The sequence below is a fragment of the Plasmodium vinckei genome (genome assembly GCF_900681995.1).
Source record: "Plasmodium vinckei vinckei genome assembly, chromosome: PVVCY_12".
Lineage (NCBI taxonomy): Eukaryota > Apicomplexa > Aconoidasida > Haemosporida > Plasmodiidae > Plasmodium > Plasmodium vinckei.
This window is the reverse complement of record NC_051304.1, coordinates 1,131,491-1,154,475: the sequence shown is the minus strand read 5'-3', so window position 1 is coordinate 1,154,475 and position 22,985 is coordinate 1,131,491. Positions and strand designations below refer to the sequence as shown.

Below are 22,985 nucleotides of genomic sequence, written 5' to 3'. Positions count from 1 at the left end.
TGTGTCATCAAATATGTTAGCATCTATGTATTTTTTTATGCTCGTGTTATCGCGATAGGAAAATGAATAAATAAAAAAAATAAAATAACAATGATAGTAATAATATTAGTAATAAATAAATGCTCTAAATAAAAAATATAATACCATCATCATTATGAAAACGGAAGGAGATTATTTTTGTGTATTTCACTATATTTATAAAAGTAAGAGGGACAATATTATCCATTTTATATATTCTACAAAATTAATAAAAACATTTTGAAAAACATAATGATTTGAGTTTGATTTATTTTTGTGTGAAAACGCAAATATTATTTGGTATAGAATTATTTGGGAGGTAAATAGGAATATATAAAATGATACATTATTTTCGTTATTCTATTTTCTTTTAACATTTCATGTTTTGGTTAGCCATTTAAAAGCTAGCTTTTTTATATTTCAAAAAAAAATATCATAAAAAATATGAACAGGCAATATAAATAAAAATACAAAGATTAGTATATATAATAAAGACTATTCATTCTTATACAGAACAGGTGTTAAATTGGTTGTAGTTTTATACACCATTAAGTCATATGCATATATGTATTATTTTTGAATAAAATAAGATAACCGTTCAATCATACTTTTTAATGCATTTTGTTAGAACAAATATATACACAAAATATTACTTATATGCATTTATTCGATTAAAATAGAGACCTGTTTAAATAAGCATATATCATTCTATGCATATCCTAAATTTTGCTTCCAATTATTCATATTTATACCTTAAGGCTTTTTCTCAATTTTATTTTTTAAACTGCTTATTTCTTAAGCTTATATATTTTTTTTATTTTACACACACAATTGCATATAGCTATATGTTGTTCTAAAAAAGTATGAACATGTTCATATAAAAAAAAAAATATAATAAATAAAACCAAAATATATTGTTTAATCCTTAATTATATTAACTATTATTTATTACATTTTAAAATAAAATTTTATAATTATTAATAAAGTTAAAAATATTTAAATGTATACCGATTTAATATTAAGGTATGTGTAATATTTGTGCATCCTATATGTTTACACATTCTAATAAAAATTCTTTATAGTCTTTTTAATTATTATATTGTAGTAGCCACAATTTTTAATATTTTTATTTTTTAAGATTATTATTCAATGGTTATATTATTATAGATAGAATAAAAAAAAATGATAAAAGCTAGCTTCACAGAATTTGCCAATAATAATATTCATTTTTTTTATTTTATTATAAGCTAAGGAAAAATGTGTACCATAAAAAAAGGAATATATACATGATTATAAAATTGTTCCACAAATGCATAAATGTGCGATTATTTATATAACTCTAAATTAATACGTGGAATTTTCATAAAAGGGTATATTTACTAAAATATGGATGTTGAAGAATCCAAAGAAAATGATACAGGGGAACTACCTTATAAATATGAAAATTTTTCATCAATCTTACTAAAAAATAATGTCATAAAGAATTTTAATTGTCGTAAAAATGAAGATCAGGCAAACTTAAACATCCAATTTTCTGACGGTACATCAGTAAAAAAAAATGTAAATAGTAGGGAAGGAAAACGAAAAAAAACAAAAAGAACAAGAATGGTAAAATCTGGGCATAATGATATTTTATATTTCCCAATCATAAGAATTAAAAAAGGATATCACATTCGAAATATAATTAGAAATACATTTAACCCACTAAAAAAATCAGTAAAGAGAAAAATTTACACAATAGAAAAAATTCAAACGAGGATTCAATTATTAACAAAAATCGAACAACTGAATATTAATACAAGAAGTAAAAAGAGAAATACCAATTTAGACAAACTTTTGAGACTAAACAATAATTCTAAATTATTATATAATCTAATAAATAATATATATAGATATATAAATTTTGAATTAGTAATTGATCGTAAAAGGTGCTACCAATGCTTTTTGTTGAAACATGATAAAACAAATAAATACCCTACAAAACTTATTTCTTTATATAAATATTTACAAATAGTGAAGAAGAAAAAGAATAAAAAAATAATAAGCCAGATAGACACATACACAAATGATTGCAAAACAGGAAAAAAAAACTATTTCATTTTTAATTATGGATTTTATACCAAAAAGGGAATTTATCATGAAAATGAAGATACAAGTTCTCATGTCATGCTTAGTTCGTATAAAATATATAATGAGATTAATAAACTTATTAATTTGATAAATGCAAGAAATAAAAACCGTAATATTAAATATAACATATTAGATGATGTTTTAAAATTATTAAAATATAGTAATAACCATAATAATGAATCGAAAAGTTCTGATACAAATAGTAATGAATATTATGAAGAAAATCAATGGGGAAATAAAAATAGTAAAAATATGTTCCATAGTAAAGCCGATGATAAAATTTACTTAAAATTTGCATCGCCAACATATTACTTAATGGAAAATGCCTATAACAATGCAGAAGAAGAGAAATATGATATGATTTGCAACTACTTTTTTTATGGCCTAAATAATAATAAGAAGAATAATAAGAAATGTATAATGAGAAGACAAAATAAAAAAAATAAAATTTCTGATTTTGATCCTTATAAATTAAATGTTATAAATTATGGTATTGAAAAATCACAAATGTTAGAAAGCGATCAAGAAGAACAAAACTATTATACATTTAATGAAAACTTAAAGAAATGTCCAAATATTCAATTTATTTGCAAAGTGTGTAAAAAATGCGAATATATAAAAAGTAAAGACCGATATAATTTTTACTACTTTAGTTACCTATTTAAGAATTTGAATAGTGGAAAAATAAACAAAAATAATGAGCGTTTTTTTTCAAATGGTGTTTGCGCAAACAACAATGTGTCTATGCATTGTAGTAATAATAAACGTACTATTGATCAGGAGAAAATTGAATTATTTTCTGACTCAGTTAGGAAAAATATGAATTGTTCAGGTAAAAATGAAAATATAGAAGAAAAGGAAAAAGAAGAAAATAAAATAAAAAATAAAAATCATGATGATGTAACATACAAACTAATGAGTGAAGAATTTACATTAAATGATTACATAATCAAATGCAAAACATGTCGTCATTTTAGAATGTATGACAACTTACCAAATAAATATTTCACAGACATATTTTTTAACATACCTGGTAGCTTAAAATGCCAAAATTTTATGAACGAGCCAGGTAAAAGCATATTTTACAATATCCCAAAAATTCGTGATCAGAATAATAATGAAATAGGCTATATAAAAAATAGTAAAACTAACGAATATAAAAGCAATTATTGTATAAAAAATGTAAGAAATAATAATCTCTTCAAATGGGTTGTCCCTCATTCATACACTGACGTAGAATTTTATGAAAAGGAAAGCAATATTTATTTTTTATATAATAAAAATAAAGCTTATACAACAAATAAGCATATCAATATACTATCGTTTAGTCAGCAGGATGATTGTCTAAATGATCAGTCAGAAAAAGAAATGGATATAACTTTTAGTTCATTAATGAGTTTAAAAAAACAAAAGAAAGAATACTTTGATAGTAAAAAAAGAAAAATGTTTGTAAACTATTATAAAAGTACTATAAAAAGAAATTCAGAGAATAAAGAGGATGAAGAAAAATATGATAAGGACGATAATAGAAATATTTTTAAAAAAGCATTTAGCCAATTCGATATGCATTTGTTTACAATATGTGATGGTCATACTGATTCAAATGGTTCCACTTTTTTAATTCAAAATGTTCATAAATTATTTTATTATCTTTTAATTTACACATTTTTTAATATTCACTTGTCTTTAAAAATTTTACACCCCCTATTGGATATCCTATATTATAAATATCGATCAGATAACAATTTAACGGATTACTCTGGGTCATGTATTATTAATGTACTACTTAGGAAAAATAATATTTATGTAAATAATACGGGGGATAGCAAATGTGCTATCATGACATTTGATTTAAGCAAATTTGGATATGGAAAATCAATGAATAATACATTAAAAGAAGAGAAGAGTAAAAAAAATAAAAAAAATAAAAAAATGAAGAACACTGATGAAGCTTACGAACTAGGGAAAGAGAATAAAAATGATTTTAAGGAAAATAATATTTTTTCTGAACTCTCAAATATCAGAGAATCTAGCTATAAGCACTACATAATTAATGAGGAGTCGATTTCATATAATGAATTAAATTCTGAACATAATTGTAATAACTATATGGAATATCTTAGAATGTATAAATTAAATTATTGTGATAATTTAAAAAAGGATTATCTTGTTTCAAATATGGAAAAAAATCTAGAAAATTTAAACAAAAAAGTTGAAAATATAGAGTGTGCTAAAAAAGAATTAGATAAAGAAAAGTTTACAACAACAGATTATCAAATTGGGGGCAAAGACAATGAAGAAGTACCAAATATTAGCCAGGTCATTAATGTCAGTAAAAGAAAGAAAGGGAAGAAGGGAAAGGGAAAGAAGGAAAATCTTTCGATAAGCTATGATTTAAATGATTTGATAATAAAAATAAATAAATATATTTTAAAGGAAGATGGAAAAGAAATAGATATAGCCAATGTTCCATTTGAATTAATAAAGTTTAACAGATTATATGACAGTTTACACCCATCTAGAGTAATAGGGGATTATGATTTAAAAGGGAAATGCATTGATCGAGATTTTATTTTGTCTAACAATTCTAATATATATAAATATGATATGAATAATATAAATTGGCTTAATAATATTCATTATATTTATAAAATACAAAAATGTATAAATTGCAAAATGATTTATTTATTGAATAGTTATGGAAAAGTAAATTCAATCCAAAATATTTCTTTACTTAATATGAAAAATAAATTACATCAAAACAGTAACACACTTGTAAATTATATTGAAAAAAACATAAAAAATAATTATTGTAATAATGTGATAGATGAAAGTGATAGTGATAATTCTTTTGAAAAAAAACTTAAAAGTATTATAAGCATTTACAAAGACAATGAAAATAGTGACTCTAAAAAAATGAAAACAAAAAATACTAACTTATATTTGAATGACAACATATCTCGATATATCCATATTAAAAATAATTCGTTAAATACAAATTATGTATATCAGTTAGGAAAAAAAGAAAACAAACATTTTTTTCATTTGCTAATTATCGCATCGGATGGTGTTTTTGAATATCTTAATCCGGCTTATGTTTTAAATATAATAAAAAATAATAAACCTATTTATAAAAAAATCCAAAAAATTTATTATATTTACAACATGTATAGCACCAATCGTGATTTAACAAACAGAGATATAAATTATATGCTGCATACATGTATGTTCACTAAAAAAGAATGCACACAGCTCGCTAAAAATATTATTAAGAAGACTGTTAATAGTGGAAATATTGATGACAGTACATGTTTTTGTATTTTTTTGTTTCCTACAATGTTTTTTCATGATTAAACATTTTAGGGCAGTTTGTTGATGTGCATAATTCATGACATAGCATCATATGGGACGAACTACTTCATCACATAATTAAACTTATTGTGTGTGGCTATTTTTATTTTATAAAAAAATACCTTGCATAGTCATATTTTTTTATTATTTCATTCTACCAATTTTTATTCACTCATATATTTATTTATTTTGTTAATATTTTTTTAAAATAAACTTGCGTTTATTATTGCATGTTCATATTTATTACTCGTATATATATGAACAAATTAATGATTTAAAAAAATATTTTGGCTATTTATTTATTTTTCAAATTTTTAGCTGTTCACTATTTTTTTAGGCGTGAGATGAATTAAAAAGTTAATGCCTATTTTTGTTGTTCAGTATGAAATAACCTAACTTTTACCTGATGTTTCGTTTACCTTTTTTATATTTTTGTTAATATATATATTATCTATATTGTTATTACTATTTAAATTTGGCTAACAATTTTAAACTATTATGCGTATCTCCTAAATTTTCATAACGTTAAATATTTTTACTAAAGCATTTGTATTATTTTTATTAATTTTATGTACTATTTTGCCGCATTTATTTTGGCTTTATATTTTTTTTTAATTTTTGTTGATATCATGCCTCTGTAAAGTGGCATATTTTTAAGGGCAAAAATAATCTCTTAAAAATCGAGGATAATTAAAAGGAACATTTCAAATGGGAATATTTACACACTATATATGATAAGCTGATTGGATGGATAGAGGAATAGTTATTTTTTTGTAAATGAATAATGAAAATGGAAAACAATTTTTCAAGTGCATCCTCAAGCCACCAACATGAGGACAGTGAAGAGACAGTTGTAAGTACAACTAAAAATGTTGATATGCATTATACATCCAATGTTAATAAAATAAATGAATATATTGAAAAGTTAGATATGCTAGATAATAATTTGGATTTAAAAATAACTTTAAATCAACAGAAGGAAAAAGAAAATTTTATAAACAATATTGACAACATAAATATCTATATAAAAAAACATATGTCATTTAAAAAAAAATTAAATGAAATAAATAAATCTTTTAAAAAAAACTGTAATTATGATGCATTTTCTAAAATTGAAAGTGTGTATAAAACTATATCAAATATAAATTCGTCCTATGAATTTATTATATTAAAAATACAAATTGAAGATTATATAAATAAAATCGAAGAAAATTTAAAAATAGATAATTACATTGGTACTATTCCATTTTTAAAATCATTTTTAGAAATCCGTAAAAATATATTTAAATATAATTCATTATATTTTCTAAGTCTTAATGAAAAAAAATATGAGCAAAAATTTTCCAACTTTTTAAGTGACGAAGATAAGACTATTCAAAATGATATAACAGATTATGTTAATTATAAAAGACCTTCTATTTTTCAAAATTATTTAGATAAAAAAAAAACACATGAACATGTTCAGGCATATACACAAATGTATGAAATGAATAAAGACAAAATAGATTTGCTTAACAGGTAATTATCAACAACATTTAAAAATATCCAATAACTACGATAAGTTTATCTTTCCATTATCCTAGCATAATATATGAACTATGCCACTTTTGTATATGATCACTTTTTTCTGTCTTGCTAAATTATATTATCATTTTTTTCTGTCTTGGTAGGTATTACAACTTGGTGAAAGAAATAATAGAAGATGAAATAATTGAACTGATTAAAAAGAAAGATATCGACAATGTAAAGGATAAAATAAATATTTACTTGAGCTTGTTTACAACACAAAATGAAAAAAAGATGGAAGTCAAAACAGGTAGCATAGATAATGCAGAAGCAAAAAAGAATTCTAACGAAACCCCTTTTGAAGATAGTGAAAATAATAAACAAAATGATAATTTGCATTATAGCAGTAATGACAGTGATAAAGAATATGACAAACATGAGGAAGTAGGTAATGGTGAAAATGGTTTATTAAGAGAGGAGGATGAAAGTGATAATGATTCATCAGATAAATGCAATAAAATTGAAAATAAAAATGAAATAGATGATTATTTAATATATTATGATGAATATTTATTCGTATGTGTAATTATATTTACACTTGTAGAAATAGAAATAGATAAAATAATAGATCTATTAAAAAAAAAAATAGTTAGTAGTGAAGATAATGTATATATTGAATGTATAAAAAATTGTTATAGCTGTTTATATAAATATAATATATATTTTGAAAAGCTAGTTAAAGACAATTTAATATATATTATATATAATAGAAAAATCGAACTAATATATAATAAAATAATTAGTGTAATATTCCGTACCTTTTGCTATCAAGTTAAATTGTGTATAAATACTTTTGATGAGTTAAAGGATTATGATAAAAATATAGAAATATTATCATTACTATGTTATAATTTTGTTAATATAAAAATATATTTACACGATTTATATAATAATAAATTTCAAAAATTAAACAACATATTTGATATAAAAAATTATATAAATACAAATATATATTCAAATATAAATGGTATATATAAAAATATCCCCTATATAAATATTATACAAGATTCTATATGTTCTTATATAGATCATGAAATTTTATTTTCAAGACATTGCATTAATAAAGCATTTATTTTGACAGATGATATTATGCTATCTCTAATTGATGATGGTAATAATAAAACATCTGAACCATATAATCAAAATATTTCGACATATAATGATGAAATATATAGTATTAACAGTGCAGGTAATAATAATGAATATACCTCAACTTTTTTAGAAGACTCTTTTTTTATTTTTCAAAAATCTGTTTGTAGAAGTATAAACATGAATGATATTAATATCATATGTGTTTTAATAAATAATATTATGATAATAATTTCTACTACTTTAAAAGAATACCTAACAGATAATATAAAAACAAGTAAAAATATATATTCTTCATTTATTCATGATATTAATAATTTAAAAAATTTTTCATTTAAAAAATTGTTAAAAAGTATAGACAGTAATAATTATACAGAAAATAGTAAAAGTAATAAGACAGTACAAATAGCCCAAAATTTTGTAACATCATTAAGTTATATTAGTTCAGAAAATAATAACAATGAAGATGATAAAAAAAATAACTTCCCTAATTTTAATAGTAATGATATTTCAAACAATTCATATACTACACAATATGGTCTAAATAATGCTTCAGACAATTTGTTTACTGGTCGATCTTGTAATAATACAAATATCGATGATATTTACAACTATTTAACTCAGGATAATTATAATAATTTATATAATCCATTAAATAATAATCATGATAATATAGAAAATCAAATTATTAATTCAAAATTTAGTTATCCTCATTGTATTAATAATATTGAGGCATGCCATCAATATATACAAAAATATAAAATTTTTATTCATGATTATTTTTCCGAGCGATTTTTACAAAATGATATATCGCAAAAAAAAAAAACACAAAATTATTTACTTATGTTTAATAATGCATTGACTAATTATGACAACATTTTAAATGATTATGAAAAATTAAATATAGAAAATTGTAAAAATTTATTAAACATTTTAAAAATACATTTTGTCTCTCAATTAGTAGTAATCGAAAATATCAACTTTGACATATCTAGCGAACAATATTCTTATTATCAATTAAATGACCCATACATACATAACTTAATAGTTAAAATTAAATTAATTTTACATCATATATCTCTTTATTTTAATCAAAATATTTATCACATAATTGTAAACATGCTGGCTGAAAAGGTAATAAATTTTAGTCTATATACCACTATGTTGTAATTTTTTGCACTTTTTTTTACCTTGCTTGTAAATAATTTATGCATAATCACATGCACATGTGCATATTTTATATTCCCTTTTTATTCAGATTTGCAAGTATATTGAACGGATTGTAATGACAAAAAAATTCAGCCTTTATGGGTGTGTGCAAATAGATAACGACATAAGAAATCTTATGCTCTTTTTTACTTCAGTAACAAGTATTAATATAAAAAAGCAATTTTTAAAATTATTGGAAATTTGTGAACTATTAAATATAAATGATTTACAAGACTTTAAAGATTTTTATGATGAAAATAAAAATAACTTAAGTACAAATGAAATTGAAAATATAATATCACTTAGAAATGACATTCCTGATGATTTTTTAAAATCAATTAAGCTATATATGAATTTGAAGATTTAGTAAAGTTTATTGTTAAGGTGTGCCATATATTTTTTTTTTTCAAAATGCACAAACAAAAAAAAATAGTAATAAATGACTGCAAATACAATATGAGCAAATTATTAAATGCTTAGACACATTTTTCAAAACAATTTTAAAATAAAAAAAATTACATATTTGCATTCAAATTATACAAAAAAAAAATTACCAAGGGCATTTACTTTTATATCTTTTTTTGTAACTATAATTCGATTTGTGTAGTATTTCCATTTTAATGGATTGCCCTTCAATCTCTGAGCCTATTAAGGGGGGGGGGGTGATACAAAAAAATTATGAACAGTCAGAATATTTTTACAATACATACAAATATATGCACTGCATTTCCGAATTAATTTGAGTATATATATATTTTATAGTATATCAAAATAATGTGAAAATAACAATATTTCACAATTTTTATCTTCATCTCACCATCATATTTATCAATTGCCTTTTGAGCATCTTCTATACTTTCAAAAATACATACTGCTGTTCCCTATAAATAAGAACATTCAAAATAAATATGCATATGTACATGCACATTATATTATTTTTTTTTTTTTTGGTGAACTAGCTATAATAAATTAAAAAAAAAAAAATTACATCCGATCTATCCGTATGATCATAGTTTATCCATGCGCTTACAACTTTGCATACATTACTAAACAATTCCTGTAAAATAAAATTAAAAAAAAATTATAAACTTAGTTTTGTAAAAATATATTTAAAGTAATCACATTATTATTATTTCAACATATACATATTGTATATGTGAATGGTATTTATTTCATACCACTAAATCATCTTTTGTAATTGTATATTCCAAGTTGGATATTTTAACTCTGGCATGGGAATTTCGTTCTGTATCATTCCTCCGGTCGTCGCGATTCTTTCGAAGGTGTAACGAAGACATACATATTATAGGGGAATTATTATATCATTTATTTTTATTATTCATTTTTATTCATTTATCAATCGTGCAGGTATACATATGCACACTCATTTATTTCCTTGCATTTATGTTTACTCTATATTTATTTCTCCCATTTTGTTTATTTATTCGGTTGTAGCGGCTATTCGTTTTATATCCATTATTCTATACAAAAAGTATAAACATAAAAAATAAGAGGGGGAAGGGAAGAAAAAAATGCTAAGCAAATCTTCACATATATGCATGTACAAATATATTGTAGCTAGTTTTATGTTGTTTTATTTTATTTTATACATTGGAATGGCCATATTTGCCATGCGACCTATTATGATTTCTATGTTGACGATCGTCTGGAAAAGTAGAAATAAAAATTGTATGCATGTATGCATATGTATGTATATATATATATGGATGTATGTATGTATGTATGAGATAAACTTATAATTTACTATCTCTTAATTTTATTTTAAAAATTTTTGTAATAATACAAACCTTTATTATATCTCCTGAACTCTCTCATTCTTATTTTATGAAAAATTAAGAATAATAAAAAAAAATGGCAAATATACGTGTATGTATATAATAGGGATAATATGCATAACAGAAAGGAGATATTTTATTAATTATATAACTATAATTATATTTGCCAATTTTTATAAAACTAAATAAGTAAAGCCAAAGAACGAAAAAAGGATTTAAGAAATTTATTTAATTAAATAATATATGAGATATTATGAGAATTGGTGGATATGTATAAAGCCATATTATAGAGTAATAAAAAAGCATATCGGGGAAAAATGCCTTCAAAGATATTTATATATATTATATATGTGAATAATATTGTAATTTTTTTAATACTTCATTTTCAATAAAGGGTTAAAAGTATAACTACTACACTTTAAGGGAAAAAAATTATAAATGAAAAAATATAAAATTATTCCCTAAATATATATAGGAATATATATTTATATATGTAGGTTTACATATATATATTTATTTATTAATTAATACGATTATTTAAATCTATACCTATATGTTCTACTAAATTTTTCAACACACCAAAAATAGATATGACACTATGAAAAAAAAAAAAGTAATAAAATTGAAGGATGAATATGTCCCCAAAGGGAATTATAGTATGTTTAACAAAAATATATAAAACTTAAGAATGCTCATAATTTTGTATATATTACTTTAATTTATGTTTTAAAAAATATATTTGCTTGATTTATAGCTATATAAGATTGTGTTGGCTGATGGCCCATACAATGTATACACACACAATTATTATTTAAATGCATATTTCTTTGCCGTTTCTATATATATACCTGTTTTACTTCCCATTTGCAGTAAATAAGGACGCCCTTCTGACTAACATTTTTTTGAAGACAAGCCAAAATGAGATTATGGATGTAGAATCTCAACACTCTTTTATGGTTACAAATTGTATTAGCAAACTTCAAAAAAAAAATCTTCAAACAAAGTTGAAAGCATTAAACGTAAGTCGAAAAATTAGTTAAAAGGTGTCAATTGTTTTTGTATATTTTTATTGGCAGTATTTTATATTTCTCCTTTCAATATTAATAAGTTTGATAAATTATAAAATGATAAATATTTGAAAAATTATTCTTATTTATAAATATGTAGGACTTGGTGGGTCACTTGAATCAATGCAATGAAGATGAGCTTAACAATATATTTCCAAGCTTTTTAAATATATACAAAAAATTAATATACCACCCAAATTATAACGTCAGAGAAAGTAATAAAATTTCCTTTTTTTTTAAACAATCATTGTGTATTTATAAATATGTACCAGCATACTTTATTGCTTTTATTTCTACACTCATGATGTGGTTCGATTTTTGCTTGGCTTTATGTCTATAATTCCAAATGGTATATATATATTATTTATTTTTTTTTTTTTTTTGTAGGTTTAAATATTTGTCTTCAATTATTTATTAAACGAATTAAGAAGAAAATAAAAAACCACTTACAGATATTTTGTCCCCTTTTGTTTATTTCAATTTTTGACTACAACAAAAATGTAAGTCATCATATTTCATACCTGTTTTGACTACTGTCTTGTTTTGAACAAATCATGTGTTAGATAGTATGAGGACATAGTTCATCAATCATTGACAATTATGAGGCATATTATTAATTCCTTTCTTTTTACTTCCTATATTGCAGGTTAAACAAATTGCAAAAGAAATCCTTAGTTTAATATTTCCAAAGAAGGAGTTTGAGAATGAAGAATTAGTAGAGATAAATCAAAAAAATAGTGAAGAAAAAAAGAATGTAAATAAAATAAAAATGCAAGAAGAAAATAAATTATATCAAAATATAAAAACATTAAATATAAATATTACTAATTTATATAATTGTTTAAAATATATAAAAGAAGATTTAGAAGAAGCAGTAACATCAAATTTGAATAATACAACAAACAATGAAGATTATGATAGTACTGTTTATTTGTTTAATGTTTTATCGTTTTTTCCATCTCTTATATATTTACTTGTGAAAAATATTAAGAATGATATTGAACATGAAGAAGTAGTTGACAAAGGAAATGGTAGTGAAGTTAGTAAAAAAATGAATAACAAACTAAAAGAGAGAATAAAAAATGAATTTTCTTGTTTTAATAATATATATCAGACATTTTTTAAACTGTTAAATAGTGTGTATAAAAATACTAAGCAAAATTTAAAATTAAGAAAGATAATATATTTATCAGTATATAATATAATATATATATTAAAAAAAAATAAGATAAATTATTTTGATTTAAATGATAATGAATCTAATGTAAATATTTATAATTATATATGGTGTCTACTTAGTGATAAAGAAGAATATATTTTAAAAAATATTAATCATATTTTATTAATGTACTTTTATTCTGAAAATAATAAAATGATAAATATAAATTTCTTGAGAAGCTATTTATCATTAGTTAAACAAAATAGAGTATATCAAAGTGATATATTTAATTTTAATATACCTTTATTTATTTATATATTTCAAAAAACATATATACAACAATATTTTTTTTTCATTTTTTTTATATTCTATTTCTTACTATTAAATAAAAAAAAATCATCATTGATCATATACTACGACATTCTTTCTCACCTATGCGATGTGTTCAGCCCATTTTATCAAAGCCAGGTGAAGGTGGAGAATGTACACAGTCAAAATGAAGATAGACAAAATAGCGGAGAACAGGCTGTGTGTAAAGCTGCAAACAGAGAGTTAGAACTGGTGGAATGCTGCACTGTATTGAGAGAGAATATATTTCTTTTGCCACTGGAAATTATTTTGATACAAAAACAGTTTGAAAATTATGGATACTGCTTTAAAAATATGGAGATATATGATGTGCTTGAAAATACTTACTATTGCTCTGATTCAAAAAGTTTGAAAAAAAAAGAAAAAAACAAAAATAATGATAATAAGAAAAAAACAAAACTAATAGATTTACGAAAAAATATAGAAAAAGAAATTATTAATGAAAATGAATTTATAGATATATTTACAAATTTTATAAGTTCATTTGAAAATTTATATGATGTATTATTGATTGATGTTCTTGATATGCTAGACTTTTATATCACTAAATTATTTGAAAATAAAAATCCAAATATTTCAAATGATGAAATATTGTTAGACAATACAAAAGAGAAAACTACAAATGGTGAAAAAGGTTCTTACATATATAATGACGGAATTAACTTTATTTTAAAACTACTCTTAAAATTAAAAAATTTAACATTTAAAAATAATAACAATAATGATAGTAAACAGATTGATACGTCAAATTTTAATTACACTCAAGAACGTTTTATAAATACTTTTAAAAATGTATTTGATTCTATTTTTAATTTAATTAAATTAAAATATTATGAAATAATTCCAAATTTAGAAAACAATTTTTTTATTCTTCATTTTGTTTGTAATCATACTAATGACAAAAATAAATATTTTACAAGTTTAATAAATATATTTAAATTTTTTGAGAGTATAATTTGTTCCGAAAATTTTGAAAATGACATATATTTTTCCCTTATTCGGGTTTGCCTAAATTTTATATATTTATTTTACGAGGAAAACATTGGAGACCCCCCACAGTTGGCATCTAACTTAGCGAAGGTGAGCAATGCCCTCTTATGTGATCCTACTTCTACATTTTACATTGTCCATTTTTACATTTTACATTGTCCATTTTTACATTTTACATTGTCCATTATTACACTTTACATTGTCTATGATTCCATTTTTACATTGTCCATTTTTACATTTTACATTGTCCACATTTGCATTACTTGCTACTCTTACCTTTACAGACTCTGCTCGAGACCCCATTGAACAAGCAAAGCATAGAAGTGAAACTGAAAGTGTGTATAGAACTAATAAATTTTATGAAGAGCAAAAATAAGAAAATATTTAACATAGAAGAAAGAGTTTTATCGATTTATACAGAATATATTTCCATGCCATTATCTAAAAATAATCTAAATAATAACAAAAAAAATAATGAAGATAATTTAGTTCAATCTTTTTATACAGTATTATATATTGATTTTTCACAAGATAATATTTTATTTGGAAATAATTTTTACAATAATATATTATATATATATAAAAATAGAATGATAAAAAATAAAATGTTTTGTGAAGACAATTTTGTTGAATTTTTTTTTAAAATTTTCAACCAGACAAAATTTGGTGTATCAAAATATGGGGTAGGAACTTTTGGACTTATAGAAAATGAAAAAGATTATGAAATACTAAATGATTTATATTTATATTTTCTTTTAAATATATATTTAAAAATAAATCAAAAAGATATCGAAATATATTGTATTAATTTATTTTCATGCTTGAAAAAAGAATCTATTTATTCTTGTCTAATTATGATGAAAGATATTTTTAAATTCTTTTCAACAAATTGTGAATATGATAATACTCTTAAGTTTTCTAATACTGACACAAGTGATTCTGAAAGATTTAGTAGCAAAGCTTATGATGATTCCGATTTATCAGATGTACATAATTTTCATTTTACATCTACAGAGTATAGTAGCAATTCATCTGACAGTCGAGCAAATAGTTGGAATGCTAACAAAAAGGGGTTGAAAACAAAACGAGGGTCTCAAACTTGCTGCATATTAGGGACAGTAGCTAACGGAATAGTGACTTGCTCAGTAAGTTCGTCGGAACATGGTGAAAACTGCCAAAAATTTGAGGATCACAACAGAGAGGATATGCGAATTTGCTTGGAAATGCATCAAAACCATGTCTTAAGTGACGTATATATACACCGACTGTTGTTGTTGTACAAATTATATAACAATATAAAATTGCTAACTATGCATGATGTAAAAAATATTACTTATTTATTTTATGATGAGGAAATGAAAAATTGTTTAAACAATTCAGGGGTACCCATTGTGACAAATAATAACAAAATTGAAAATTCTGTGAATGATACAACAAATTTAGATTTATTTTTTTGTTTCCTTTATCAAAATATCGAATGTGAAGAATTTGTTTTTTTCTTAGCATCATTAAAAGAAGAATTAGAAAAAAATAAAATAAATAGATGTAATAAATTTGAACTCTTTTTTATAATATATTATCATTATTATATTAAAAAAAAAAAAAAAGGAAAAAAAAAATATTTGAAAAGTGTAAATATTAATGATACATCCATTTCAGATATTATTTATATTATGAGCAACGTTAAAAATTATAAAATTTTAAATATATGTAAAATATTATTGAAAAGACGTAACTATGAAGACGAAGGAGAATATATGATAACCCCAATAAATAAATTATTTTTAGAGACATGTTCTAATGAATTAATAAATTTTAAAGCAAATAGTTTGTATCAGTTGAAAATTAAATTATTTATGTTTAAAGAGTGTGTAGTAAAATATGTAAAGAAATATAACTATTATATAGAAAGAAACGAAGTAGGCAAACATAATCAAGTAGATCATACTGAATCATATAGTGATAAAATTAGTAAGATAAAAAAGATGGTTCCAGAAAATTTACATACCTATATAGATAAAAATTTTAGTTTAACATTATGTGAAAAAAATGAAATTGGAAGTTTGAATTTGATGTATCATATTATATGTATTAGTAAATATGTCCATAATTACAACTTATTTAATTTTACACTTGTTAAAGATTTTATTAAAAATATAAAATATTTATCTCAAAAAAATTATGATATATATTTCTATGCTATACATCTAATTGTTAGCAAAGAAGAAGGAGAAGTTTATCCTTCAGAAATGCAAAATGTAAAACCCAAAATTATATGTGATAGCGATGATGAAACAAACAAAATAGATGAAAACACATTTTTTGAAACAAACAAAATAATTATAAAAAGTTGTTTAAATAATTATCTTTCTTTTTTAAATGGACATTACAAAAAAATATGGAACAAGCAGATCCTTTTTTACAAAAAAAAAGTAAAAAGTATAGACAGTGTGTTAGGAAATCAATTAAAAGAAGGTGGGAAAAAAATAAAGACAGTAAAAACAGGAAGAAGAGAAAGTAATTCATCAAAAATAAAAAAAATAAAACAAAATGAAGATATATCACCAAATTTTACAGATACTATTTATGGACAAAATAAAATGGGATTACATTTTCTAAAATTTATAATATTTTTAATGACGAAAAAGGATAAATTCGAAATAATTGAAGATGTAAATATGATGAAAAATCTAATTAAACTTATTTATTTTATATTATCTATAAATCAATGTAAAAATTCACTTGTACATAAAAAATTAGTATTGATAAGTATAGAAGTTTTGAAAGAGCTGATGGGAAATTTTTCTCATTATTTAAATGGAACTAAAAAAATAAATTTCCTATCTTTATATTTAGGTATAGATAATTATAAAACTATTTTTAATCAACATAATAGATCATTATTTATTTTAGATGTAATCGATCAAAATAATATAACTAATGAAATGCTACGAAGAATTAAAAGAAGAATATTTGATATGTATATAAGCACATACTATTTATATATATTAATTTTAAATTTAGATAAATATAAAAAAAATACTATACTTATTTATAGAATATTAAATATATTATTATTAAATAATTTATTTATAAAAGAATTACAACAAATTAAAAAGAATAATCAAAAACTGTTTGAAATTTTAAGTGACTACTTATTTATAGACGGGAATTTTCCAAATGAATTTTTATACTCGTTTTTCAATTCTAATATAGCCGAATACGAAGAATTAATTATAAACAAAATATATAATGAAAAAAATAGTGACATTGAAAGTGAATCCATGGACAATATCTCTAGAGCATCCTACAATCATGAAGACGTTGAAAATAGTGAGCATGATCAAAATAGCGAGCATGTTGAAAATAGTGAACATGATGAATCAATCAAGAAAGTAGAAGATACTGATTGGGATGATAATATATCATTAGGAAATCAAGTATATTTTCATAAAACTGAAAGTGATTTTTTTAGTGACAACAATTGTTTAAGTAGTAGTAAAGTTTCTAAAAATGAAAAAACTTCTGACCAAATTGCTAACCATTTAAAACTAAAGCAAAATGAATCATCTACATCACAATGCCAAACAGATCCATTAAATAGTAACCAAACTCATGTTAGTTTTGTAAATGAGTTTGAAAAAAGAGAAGTTGAGCCTACACAAAATTCACAAATTTCGCAAAGTAGCAACACGAGTAGCGCTGGTAAAAAAAAGAAAAAGGCAAACCCGCTATTTATGTTAAAAAGCGGACTCACAAACCCATTTTTAATGATCGATTTAGATAAGAATATTTTAGATTTATATAATTTTTTATTAAAAAGAAATTATTTAAGCATATTATTATTTTTAGTAAATATATGTCTTTCCTCTGAATATTTTATATATGATTCAGAATTATACAAAAACTTCTTAATATATTTAGAAGAACATGATGTTGATATTTATAACTTTTTGGAAAAGTTCGAGGGTATTGATGACATAAGTTATAATAGTAGTGACTCCGATACAAAATATGATTTAAACCTTCTCAAAAAAAATGAAAAAAAAATGTACATATTTTTGCTCACTATAAATCTATTACTTCAGCTAATTGCAGTATATCCAACCAAATCTATAATGACAATAAATGAAAATAAATTATTAGAAATAAAAAATATTAATGAATTATACTTATCAAATTTAATTATAAATAATCAAATAAATGAATTGGAAAATATTTCAAAAAATTATAATAGTACAACATATTATTATGATAAATTTCATAAAACTCTTACTTTTAAATTTAAAATAACAGAAGATGATGATACTCAAAATTTCGAGGGTGTTACTGCTAAACTTTCTCTCAACTTCATGCCAAATTACCCCTTCTCCGTTCTGATCATAAATGACAAGATCGAGGCACTCGGTAAGTTTGACAAAAAAAAAAAAAAAAAAAAACGAACTAGCTAAATAGTGAAAAAAAAAAAAAAAAAAGCAAAATAGCTAACTAGCGAAAATAATTTTTACACTTTTCTCCCCTTAGACAAACGAGCCCCCATACATAACTCCATAAAGAGTATGTACAAATATGCCCGTATAGGAAACATAAATGAGATATTTATAAAATTCGATAGTCTTATGAATACATATTTCCAAAACAAATCACAATGTAATATCTGTTTTATGATATTACATGATAAAAAAACATGCGATAAAACATGTTCAAAATGTCGCACTTCCTATCACAGTTACTGCCTTCATAAGTAAGTCTTTCTCCTTCGTATAGCTTTTTTGTTTATCCAATTTTTTTTATTAAACTATTTATCAATTTTATTTTTGTTGTCTTTATAGGTGGTTTTTGACTTCTCATAACACAAAATGCCCATCCTGCCAAATCCAGTTTAGCTAATGGACAAGCAAAAAATATGACTGTACATAAATTATATGAATTTACGTGTGTGAACTATTTTTAATGTGCTTATTTTGTTGTTATCACTATTTAACTTTTTAAAAACCCAAAGTGCAAATCACTTTATAATCAAACGCCCATTTGTCAATGTGTTTTCATACCATATAAATGTGTTAATCTTTCGAAAAAAAATTATATAAATCGCACAAAAATAAAATTTATAATTAATAGCGAAATATATAAGCAAAAAAAAAAAAAAAATGGTTAGCATTTTAGAAAACAAATGGCTAGCATCATAAATAAAAAAAAAACGAAAAAACTAAAGAAGTTAAAAATAGGCAAAATATACATGATCAAAGAGGATGACCAAATGCGAATGGCCAAAATGGAAATGGATATAGCATACTACATTTGTGTATGCATAAATAAGTAGGTATAAAAATCATTCCTCTTTCCATTCACTATTATAATACCAGAAAAACTGACAAATAATATGTTTGCACCTTTTGCAAACACAGCATATACAATTAACTAATTCATATTGTTAACATCATTGTGTGTGATATTGCAATGAAATAAATAAATATGTAAGAAGCATTTATTTGCTAAAAATGCAAACGAATTAAACGTTTATTCTGCTTATGGCTCAATATAGAGAACGGAAAATGTTAGAGCATTAAAATATTGCCCTATTTGAAAATACACCTCTCATTTCCTTACTTTCCATATATTTATATTATAAATATTATGTATATTCTTTAAATGAATGAGCATTTTGGGTATATACTCGACTTGTAGTTGTAGCTGAGCCTGCTTCATCTCTACAATGTTTTTTGTTATTCGGACTTGAGAAATCTGGGATTGATAAATTACGTTTTACTCGTATTCCTTTAATAAATTCATAAGATTGTTCAGGAATAATTGAGTGGAAACTAGATCTTTTAAATTTATTAATTTTTTTAATTGATTTTGCTGGAGAAGTATAATAAGCAGTACTATCATCATAAAATGAAACTTCTTCATTAGTTTCCATCACATTTTTTTCTTTCATATCATTTAGTACTTTTATACTAGCTCTTTTAATAAAGCCGTTATTATTTTTATGCTCATTTGCATATTTGTCAGCAAAAATGGCAAAAGATCTTCTTCCACTTTTTTTATAACCACCCAAATTTTTAAATGTATTATTAATTAATTTAAAAATAATTTTAGCATATTTATCATTAGACTTACATAAAAAATGAGAAATCATAGTTGTTGTAAGTAAATTTTTCTTTTTCTGTTCTATTTCTCTAAATGTTTTAATACCTATATAATATTTTAAACAATGTACATACCAATTATATACACCTATACCATCTAAATTATCGAATCGTATATCAGCAAACCATGGATGAGATAAAGCATCAGCTGCTGTTATTCTATCATTAGGATTGTATTTTAGCATTTTAACTAATAAATCGATTCCTAACTCATCTATTTTACCATTTGTTATTACATTTAATGCATCTTTTCTATTCTTTATCTTAATATTAAAAAAATCATCTTTAAATGGATAAAAACGAGAATCACTAAAATATTCTAATTCATCATTATTAGGTTTACCTAAAGAATTTACTATTCTTATAATTAAATCAAATTCTGTTACTCCTCTAAATAATGGTCTACCAATTATTAATTCACATATAATACAAGCAGCTGACCATATATCTACATTTAAACCGTATTGAAAATCTTTATCATTAAAACTTTCATACTCTTTTTCAAATGGTTCATCCCCCATATATGCATCATCACTTGATCGTCGTTCACTAGCTCGTCCACTTCCATTGCTCTTTGTGCTGGTCCCCTTTTGGCTAGTCCCACTTTTGCTGGCACCACTCCTATTGCTAGTTCCATTTTTGCTGGCACCACTCCTATTGCTAGTTCCATTTTTGCTAGTACCACTCCTATTGCTAGTGTCACTTTTGCTGGCGCCACTTTTATTGGATCCGCTTTTATTGGTAGCTCCACTTTTGTTGGACCCACTTTTGATAGCCGCACTTTTGATGGACCCACTTTTGCTGGCACGGGTTTTTGACCTATCAAATTTGGAGAGAAGAACTTCTAAAGGTCTATAGTAAATAGTACAAACAGTTGGAGTCATGTCGCCATCATTTTTAAGTTCTCTACATAATCCAAGATCACCTATTTTTAATAAATACTTATTATTATGTGTATATTGTAGCATAACATTTTCAGGCTTTAAATCTCTATGACACATTTTATTATTATGTAAATAAGCTAATCCATTTAATAATTGAAAGGATAGCCATTTTGCTTCCTTTAAACATAGACCTGCTTGATTTTCACTAATTTTTGTTTTTTGAATTAATTTTTTTAAATCTCCACCATCACAATATTCATATGCAGCAAATATAAATTTTTGATCTAGTGATAATGGGGCCATATCAATTTTAACTTGATGATGATAATTTGATGTATAATGTTGTAATATTTGTCTATTTATATATTCACTAATACCCTTTTGTCTATCTATAGTTACATCAATTAATCTTAAAATGTTTGGATGTCTACCTATATTTTTTAAACAACTTAATTCTCTTAATGTTGTACAACTAATTCCTTCTTCATTTATTGTTCTTAAATCATCTTTAAAAAATTTAATTGCATATATATTTTTTCTAAAAAAAATAAACTCATCAGTATAATAATCATATGGTAAATAATTAGTATTTTGATATAGATCACTATTATTGCTATATTTTACAACCTTCCCTTTGTATACATCACCATAGGTACCTCCCCCTAGTTTTTCTTCTAACGATACAGTTGAATATATATTATTAAAATATATTTTGCATTTAGTTAGTGTAATTCCATACATTTTGTATACAAAAGGGAACAACTTTGATAAAAAGGCGCGACTTTTACATCGATACTAACACATATATACACACTGTCTTTACTTTTATATTATTTTATATAATTAGGAAAATCTAAATATATCATCTACTATACTTGCCTTATCGGTGTATACAATAGTTTTCACGCTTCTAAAATTAGGTATGCGTGCGCCATGTATGGCAAACAATATTGTGTAAGTCCCATGCGTATAGTACCCACAATGCTAACCTAAACTACAATGGGAATTCCCTTACTCTGTGCTTCGCTCGATATATGCTTCCCCCGTTCTATGTTTCACTATCCAAGGTTGAAAAGAGGAATGGTCTGTATTTGGGGGACAAGCTCAAATTCAAATAACACCAGATTTATAATAATATATGTTAAAAAAAACGGCGGAAAATAGAAAATTGATAAATTTAGCAAATAATAAATACATAAAAAAAA

General features: G+C 23.3%; 5 protein-coding genes across 5 annotated transcripts; 3 read left to right on the top strand and 2 right to left on the bottom strand.

Moving 5' to 3' along the window:
- Positions 1-1,404: 1,404 nt before the first annotated feature.
- Positions 1,405-5,502, top strand: PVVCY_1203160 (conserved Plasmodium protein, unknown function; the record flags this gene model as incomplete). Its single annotated transcript, XM_008625324.1, has 1 exon — positions 1,405-5,502. The coding sequence occupies one exon, from the start codon at positions 1,405-1,407 to the stop codon at positions 5,500-5,502; it is 4,098 nt and encodes a 1,365-aa protein (XP_008623546.1).
- A 781-nt stretch (positions 5,503-6,283) lies between these two features.
- PVVCY_1203150 (conserved Plasmodium protein, unknown function) lies at positions 6,284-9,730 on the top strand (the record flags this gene model as incomplete). The annotated part of the gene is made up of 3 exons (XM_008625323.2): positions 6,284-7,017; positions 7,170-9,288; positions 9,413-9,730. The coding sequence occupies 3 exons, from the start codon at positions 6,284-6,286 to the stop codon at positions 9,728-9,730; spliced, it is 3,171 nt and encodes a 1,056-aa protein (XP_008623545.2).
- Positions 9,731-9,913: 183 nt separating this feature from the next.
- Positions 9,914-11,199, bottom strand: PVVCY_1203140 (RNA and export factor binding protein, putative; the record flags this gene model as incomplete). Its single annotated transcript, XM_008625322.1, has 7 exons — positions 9,914-10,008; positions 10,181-10,244; positions 10,352-10,420; positions 10,542-10,637; positions 10,776-10,844; positions 10,974-11,029; positions 11,172-11,199. 7 exons carry the CDS (start codon positions 11,197-11,199, stop codon positions 9,914-9,916), a joined length of 477 nt encoding a protein of 158 aa, XP_008623544.1.
- A 558-nt stretch (positions 11,200-11,757) lies between these two features.
- PVVCY_1203130 (conserved Plasmodium protein, unknown function) lies at positions 11,758-19,634 on the top strand (the record flags this gene model as incomplete). Its single annotated transcript, XM_037634669.1, has 8 exons — positions 11,758-11,815; positions 12,030-12,178; positions 12,327-12,441; positions 12,614-12,726; positions 12,873-14,834; positions 15,029-19,151; positions 19,269-19,488; positions 19,577-19,634. The coding sequence occupies 8 exons, from the start codon at positions 11,758-11,760 to the stop codon at positions 19,632-19,634; spliced, it is 6,798 nt and encodes a 2,265-aa protein (XP_037490733.1).
- Positions 19,635-20,379: 745 nt separating this feature from the next.
- Positions 20,380-22,521, bottom strand: PVVCY_1203120 (cdc2-related protein kinase 5, putative; the record flags this gene model as incomplete). Its single annotated transcript, XM_008625320.1, has 1 exon — positions 20,380-22,521. One exon carries the CDS (start codon positions 22,519-22,521, stop codon positions 20,380-20,382), a length of 2,142 nt encoding a protein of 713 aa, XP_008623542.1.
- Between the last annotated feature and the right edge of the window lie 464 nt (positions 22,522-22,985).